Source organism: Atta cephalotes (genome assembly GCF_000143395.1).
Source record: "Atta cephalotes unplaced genomic scaffold scaffold00075, whole genome shotgun sequence".
Taxonomy (NCBI): domain Eukaryota; kingdom Metazoa; phylum Arthropoda; class Insecta; order Hymenoptera; family Formicidae; genus Atta; species Atta cephalotes.
In genome coordinates this window covers 220720-228083 of record NW_012130139.1, presented here as the reverse complement: position 1 = coordinate 228083, position 7364 = coordinate 220720, and the positions used below count along the sequence as shown (strand labels likewise).

The 7364-nt window shown below is 39.3% G+C and overlaps 1 protein-coding gene across 1 annotated transcript; it reads right to left on the bottom strand.

Moving 5' to 3' along the window:
• Positions 1-47: 47 nt before the first annotated feature.
• On the bottom strand, positions 48-7066 carry LOC105624295 (histone-lysine N-methyltransferase ash1). The gene is made up of 9 exons (XM_012205655.1): positions 6895-7066; positions 6603-6811; positions 6380-6499; positions 2652-6124; positions 2107-2439; positions 1720-2000; positions 1145-1647; positions 603-1024; positions 48-378 (listed from the first exon to the last, which is right to left on the bottom strand). The coding sequence occupies exons 1-9, from the start codon at positions 7064-7066 to the stop codon at positions 48-50; spliced, it is 5844 nt and encodes a 1947-aa protein (XP_012061045.1).
• Positions 7067-7364: the final 298 nt, after the last annotated feature.

The window sequence follows — 7364 nt, the reverse complement described above, 5'->3', positions numbered from 1 at the left end:
TTATATATATATATATATATATATATATATATATATATATAAAGCACTTACTCGTGATTTTTCCAGAGACGTTCGATTCTAAAAATGTCCATTTGCTCGTAATCGGGCTTCTGTATAGTTTTATATGTGTGTTTGTCAGGAGTATCCCTTAAAACGTATACTGTATCACCTTGTCGTAATTGTAGATCACCCCGCATTAATGTCACATAATGTTTCTTGTCTTCTTCTTCCTCCTCACCTTCTAATGGAATTTCCAAATCAACTTCACGAGGTTGACATCTTTCGCACAGATAAGATTCAACAGTCGTATCTGCTTTAACACAGTCGCAATGTTGCCATACAAGGCAGCGTTCACATTGGATCATCAAACCTTCATCTCTGTACAATCAATAAAGATAATATTGATAAATATATTGAAAGAAAAAAAAAGAAAAAAAAGATAATTATATTTTATGATTTATGCACATGTACAAAAAAGAAAAAAAGAAATCACTTTATTGGTATACATATCTAGATTAATTCATGCATGATTCTATATATATAATTCCGCTTTTCATTACAATTATTTACATATATATGATCGATGTAAATAATTAATTTACCTATGTAATCCGCAAATGCATCTAATCACATCCTCTTCTCCAGCCGTGGATCCACGTGGTGGCAAAAAGCCTTGAGATGGCGGAGAACCTGTTGCTTCTGTTATAGCATCCACAAAATCTGGTTTACTTCCCAAATACAATTTTCGTAGTCTTGCCGCAGCAATGCCTACTTCGGATGTTCTGCCAAAGAATCTAACATTGTTGTCGAAAAGTTTTATCATATCCTGATCAAAATGTTCCGCAGTCTTGTAATGACCTGTACCAATACACTGATCTATCGTAATTAAATCGATTGGTTCTACAATCTTCTCATAGTAATCGGATAATTTCCTTTTGGAAGGTAAAGTCATGAAAGGAATGCACAACAACTGACCATTTTCATCATTCGCTGTTGTAACAATAGTGTACAAATTTTTTAATACCTGTAAAAAAAAATATTACAACAACAATGTTTTACAATTACATACAAAAAAGTAGTAATAATTGAAATCTTCCTTATTAATATCATTTTTTATAATCAATAAAAGGGGCTATTCACTGACCGTAGCTAATTTTGCAGTCTTATGTACCTCCGGATCATCTTGCGCTTGTGCGAGTCTACGCGTTCGTACAGTACGCGCGTTGGTGTTGGTCAGCGCAGTTAATTGAGAGAAAAATGCATCGGATTGCGCTTTAGAGTCTCCCGAACTCTTTTCTTTCGTCACGACCGTGTTACCGGATTTCGCTTTTCCGTTCTGTATTTGAACTTGCTGTACTGACGCCGATTTAAGTCGTCGAACTTTTTCCAGATTTCTCAATAAGAAACAATGATGCTCGCGCGCAAAGCATCGCTGTTGATAAGACATCGGTTTCAACTGTGGTGTATTATGCGTTAAGATTGGATCTCCTACTTTACGAGACTTGCAGATGTTCTTGGAATTGGCCGATTGCACTGCGTTCGATTTACGAATGTTTTTCCGTGGCCTGCCCACCGATCTCCTTTCGATAGGCTCCATTTGTGAAGGTACAGAAGGAACGCTTCGAGCTACTCTTTGACTCTTCCCACCTGCAATGTAAATTTATAACTGAAATATCTGACATACATCACGAAAACATTTCATTCTTTCTATTAATTTACCTATAACACCTCTACAGGCATTACTACCACATCTACATTGTTGCCCTTCCGATGGATTAAAAAGCGCGAAATTGTAATCGTATGTTAATTCTTCTCCTGGTTTAATATCTCTCGATGCGAATAATGCCATACGTGGTAGACCGAGAACACTCCATTTCTGCATCTCGCAATTGGGCTCGCACGAATGATTCACAAATCTTCCGTCACCTCCCATGCGATGACCATCGATTACTAATCCACCATCCAAGTGCAAACAGTAGTGATGCGTATCGTTGGCGTATCTAGACATGTTATACATATGTTTTTATGTATTTATTTTTTGTAATGTATCATAATAAGAATGAAAAAAATTGATTTGATACTTAGTATAGATAAAACGAATTATACCTGGTTGCCATCCTCGATTTAAATTCCCTCTCTGACACGACTTCACCCACATACTCGAGAATAAAGTCCCCGGATTTGATAGCTTGTTGCGTCCTTACTCCCCATCCTTTATCCTCCGTCATAAATCTTTGTAGTCCTGGTGACCACTCGTGTTTTTGAATCTTTTGATTTTCACACTTGTCACCACAAGGGCACAACTGTGGCGAGCACTCGCTGAATACCATGCGATTAATACAATCGTCTCCGCAGCCGCTTTCTTGTTTACATTCACAAGCTTGTGCCTCGTAGAGAGTAGTTGGTTTAACGTCATAATAAATGTTTGTTCGAATTTTTCTGCAAGAAAGATGCAAAGTCATTCGCACACACTTTACTAAATTTAATTTCTATACATGTATGTGTAATTTAATTATTCATAATATTATACAGGTACATGCTTAAGAAGTATGTAAAAATTTGTAATATGTAAAATTTGTAATGATGGTTTAGTTAAAATAAAATTAATTCAAATAATAAATAATATTAAATAAAAAGAACATTCAATTTACTTATAATTCCACGATGGCACCAAATCTCGACCAGACAATCTCGATTGAGCGTGCAGCCATAATAAATCATATTGTAGTTGAAATGGCGTTTTTCTTTGTCGCAAGAGTTTTCCAGTCGGTATAATATTTGGTAATTGCTCTGAAGGATGTTCATCTGAATTAGCGCAAACAATAAGTTTTCGTTTGGCGTCAATATTGGTGAGTTTTTTAGATTCAAGGTCCTTCTTATATTCTGAAAATATGTTACTGGCCTGTAAATATAGCTTCTTCCATTTTTGCTGTTTTTTCCGATTACGAACAGGACCTGCAGATTTCCTGCTAATCTCTTGATCCTCGCTGGCCACATCGCTACTAGGCGGTGCCTCGCTCTCCGTGTCGTAGCCCGCGCTCCGTAATCTCTTTGTGCTTCTTCCGTACAAATTGGAAGGACTGGTCGAACCTCTTCTTCTTTTGTGATTATTGTTAAAACAACCAGATAATTCCATTTTGACATTTGCTACCTGAGCGTTCGCGCGTTCCAATTTCCGCAAGTTTTCCTCGTTTAACTCTGCGATACGTTGATTCTGATTGTAACGTTCGAGGGTTTCCTCCAGCGGGGCATTTTCGTCGTAGATTCGATAGTCCGGTACCTTTTCGTATTTTACCGGACTCGGATATTGCTTCTCGGAAAGTACGCTGCTGTCGGATTCCACGAGATCCTTACGAACTCGCAATTGACCGGGACAGGACTCGATTACTTCATCCGAACTATTTCGACTGAATGTCTCCTGCACCGTGCTAGAGTTTTCCAAATTCTTCATATCATCTTTAGCTTGCCCTGTACCTTTGCTATTCTCTATAACATTCTGAGCTTTACTCTCCGTCAAAGACGCCTTATTATCCTCCGTATGTTCGACTATATCCTGATCCTTACATACTCCGTTAGCGTTAATCACTGTTGACTTGGCTACTTTGGGAGGATCTACAAGCTTCTTCTTCTTTTTCTTCAAGGTAGGAAAGCCCGTGCGATTGATGGCTTTCCGTCTTCGTACTTTTTTCTTTGTGAGTATCATCGCTACAGTATTATTCGCAAGATTTGGCACATTCAAACTACCGACTTGAGCTATTTTGCAATCGGACACAGGTTCATTGTCCTCGAACATCTCAGATACATGCGTTTCCGAGTCGACCTTTATATTCTTTTCTATACGAACATGTTCAATATCCATTTTATCATTTGATTGCGTTTTATCGATCTTGGTTGACTTTTCCGACATCATTGTCTTTTCCGATTTACCAGATTTCTCTGCACTGATCTTGGAACTCTTATCCGCGGACTTGTCGAGAAGACTGTGACTTTCGGCTGATAATTTCGTAACAGTGACACGAAGATCCTTTACAATCTTTTTCTTTCGTCGTGGTTGAATCTCTACTTGGCTGATAGGTTTATCTTCATCGTTACCCTGTTTCTCGGATGCCGTGTTTTCAGTATCTCTTGGCCTTTTTTTCGGCGTCACTGGCATGGCTTCTTCGTCGTGAATGGAAAATGTCGAGCTGCCGCCACCATATCTCGTAATAGTAGCTTCGATCGCTTCCTCTATGTGACTTTCCGTGGAATTGGATTCGTTCGCATTCGCATCCGTGCAGCTTGCATTCGAGCTTTGCGAACTGTGCGGACTCGACACGTGATAGTGGCGTTTCTTCAACGGTAATCGCTGCTCGTTAGGATTGGAGCTTGTGCTAGTATTTGCACTGCTCTTAGAGTCGGCGCTCGTCAATACCTTTTCTTTTTTCAAGCGTCGCTTCAGTTTTTGATCGTCATTTGCACTAATATCGCCGCCTTTTCTCTTCTTCGTAAGTTTCTTCACGCGGAAGATTTGCGGTAACTCGGAATGATTGACAACGCTGCTGCCGTTGTTGTTGTTATTATTGTTGTTATTTTTGCCCAGACTGCACAACTTCGTAAATTCCTCGATTAATTTCTCCAGCTCCTGAATGATATACGGATCAATGCGTATGGGAGTTTTCGGTGGTGCGAGCAGTCTCCGACGATGTTTGTGATGATGATGCTTGTGACAGTAATTGTGCTGTATTGGCTGCATCGGTTTGTGGTACTTGTTGGAAGTTCGCTCCACATTTTCTGCCTTTAACATGTTGCCAACTGGCAACGATATTAACGTCTGAACACCTACACCATTGGTTTCAAAGCCTGCAGTAGTTTTTTTGTTGCACTTGTTCTCCTTCAGAACACGTCTAGTGGTAGGAGGTGCGGAGACCTTTTTCGCTAGCTTTCTGGATACGACGGTGGTCGCGTTATTTCTATTCTCCTTCGAACCTGTTCTTTTACTAGTGCTTAGCATCTTTTGATCGTTGGTAAGCTGATGCTCGCAGGACATTTGCTTCTGTCGTGTCAACGGGGTCTTATTAGGCGCGCATGTTTTATCTTGCCTGACCTTCCGACCGGTTCTATTGTCACACTGTGGCGCGAGTTTGTTCGCGGTTGATCTACTTAGGCACTTTACTCGCATCGGGGAACCTGCAGTCTTTTTGACAACAGTCTTTTCCTGCGAAGATTTCACTGAGTTACCGTAACGTTTCTTTTGATACGCTGTCGTTTTACCTTTTATTCTTTTATTCGCAGGAGATGCATCCTCTTTCACTTCCCTTGATGCAACAGACTTTGCGTTACCACGTTTCCTAACTAACGTTGTATCTTCCTTAGCGCTCTTTATAGATGATTCCTTTACAGTTGCCTTTTTCTCCGTTAACCGAGAATCAGGATTCTTTAGACTTTTTAAAGATTCGTTTCTTTCCTTTTCTGCCTTCTCGATCTTTTGGATCTTCTCGACAATTTCCGGTTTTAAACGCGGCCTACCTGGTCCGCGTGGCTGAGTAGACACTGTTTTTGCTGGTCTGCCAGGTTTTCTTTTCGGAGGATACAGAACCCGATCGACATTTACCGCTGGTTTAGTGGAAATCGGCGGTTGGGTCGGAGATTGGGTCGGCGCTGGAGGACTGACAGGACTGATCGCCAAGTGTAGTGGACTATTGTCCACGGACTGAATGCCAGAATCGGGCGACACATTTGATACGCATGGATACTCGTTGTCGTTGTTCAACTTTTTGGCGCATTTGCTACGCCTTTTTCGTGGTTCCGACAACATAGCAGTCTTTTCGACAAACTGCTGCAACAAGGTGGAACTGTACACAGGTACGGGATTCTGATCGCCGTTTTCGCTCGTGTCCGAATCTGCGCCGAGTGACATACGCTCGATCGCTTTTGACACCAGTCGACCGCTCTCCGAATCCTCAAATCCGTCAAATGGTGCGTCCTCTTGTACTTGCGAAGGTAAGACAGTTGCTAAATCTTCCTGATTGATTTCTTGCAGCGGCGTATGATGGTGATGTTGATGCTGGGACTGTTGTTGCTGTACTTTTTGCGACGCCGCATGGCCCACAACAGATGAGTCTGAATCTTCGCTACATTCTGAGGACTATATCATTTGATATAATTATTTATTATTGTGCAAGAAATGATAATACATGTTTCGATATACGTGTATTATATTATGTATATATATTGATATATATAATAAATATGTTTGTATATATAGAATGGAATTGTATTAAAATAAAAATAAATCAATTTCCGCATATTAAAATTTCACTATATATTTTACTCTCATCTTTAAATTTCAAATTCTTAGCAATTATATATTATATATTTTTCAACTATTTATCAAAATTACCTTATTTCCATGATTGGTCTTGAGTTTTTTGGAAACAGTCTTTTTACTTTTGTCACATTTAATTTTTTCAGAATCTTCCTTCTTTGGACCTTTCATGGTGATTTTCAATTTCAATGCTCCCTGCAACGCACGGCAAGTTACCTTTTTACAAAAGTCGCAGTAATAATAGAATGCAAAAAGAAATAACGAATTTGAAAATGTAATATTGTCTTTCACGTCATACCGGCTCAAAATTGGTTTCTTGAATGGAAAACGTTTGTTCACTATGTTCAGACGAACAATCTGAATTAGATCCACTTTCCTCTTCTTCGTCGCCGCTACTTTCGTCGTCTGATTCTGAATTAGAATCCGAATAGGAGCAACTACCTTCGCTTCCACCAGAGCTTTCGTCGTCGGAATCGGAGTCTTCTTCGGAATCGACAGAATCTGTTCCTATAATAAAAAATAATTATTTATTCCGAGGGATATCATTTAAATTATTGGAAGAAATGTATGGGTGGCAATTTTGCAGATACCATTAGGTTCAGTAGCAGGATCCCAACTACCACCGCCTTTTATGGCATCCATGTCAACGGTTGAAGGAAGCTCTTTCTCTTGCTCCCCATCATTTTCTTCCCAATTCCAATTCTGCAATTCTAGGTCGGAAGGATGGTGAATAACGGCGTTCCATCCTGCATCACCAGACATTTTTCAGCTTATCTGACATCCAGCTGAATCGAATAGAATACCATTCCTTATGCTTTTGTGCACTCATCAAGCCTCTTTGCAATAACAAAAAACATATCTTCAAATCTTGATTGTAAAGTATTCACTAGCAAATAATCATTGAACGCGCTGTTTTTGTCATAGCGCACAGTTTTATGCAGTGATTAAAGCTCTCTCATAAAGGCGCGATTCTGAAAAGAATAGAATAGCATCATCAGTCAATATAATATCAATATATAATGTATATATATATATATATATATATATATATATATATATA

Coding starts and splice junctions, on each gene's coding strand:
- LOC105624295 (XM_012205655.1), bottom strand. CDS start 7,066: ATGTCTGGTGATGCAGGATGGAACGCCGTTATTCACCATCCTTCCGAC. Junction 6,500..6,602: donor AAGAAACCAATTTTGAGCCG/GTATGACGTGAA, acceptor CGTGCGTTGCAG/GGAGCATTGAAATTGAAAAT. Junction 2,440..2,651: donor GTGCCATCGTGGAATTATAA/GTAAATTGAATG, acceptor TCTTTCTTGCAG/AAAAATTCGAACAAACATTT.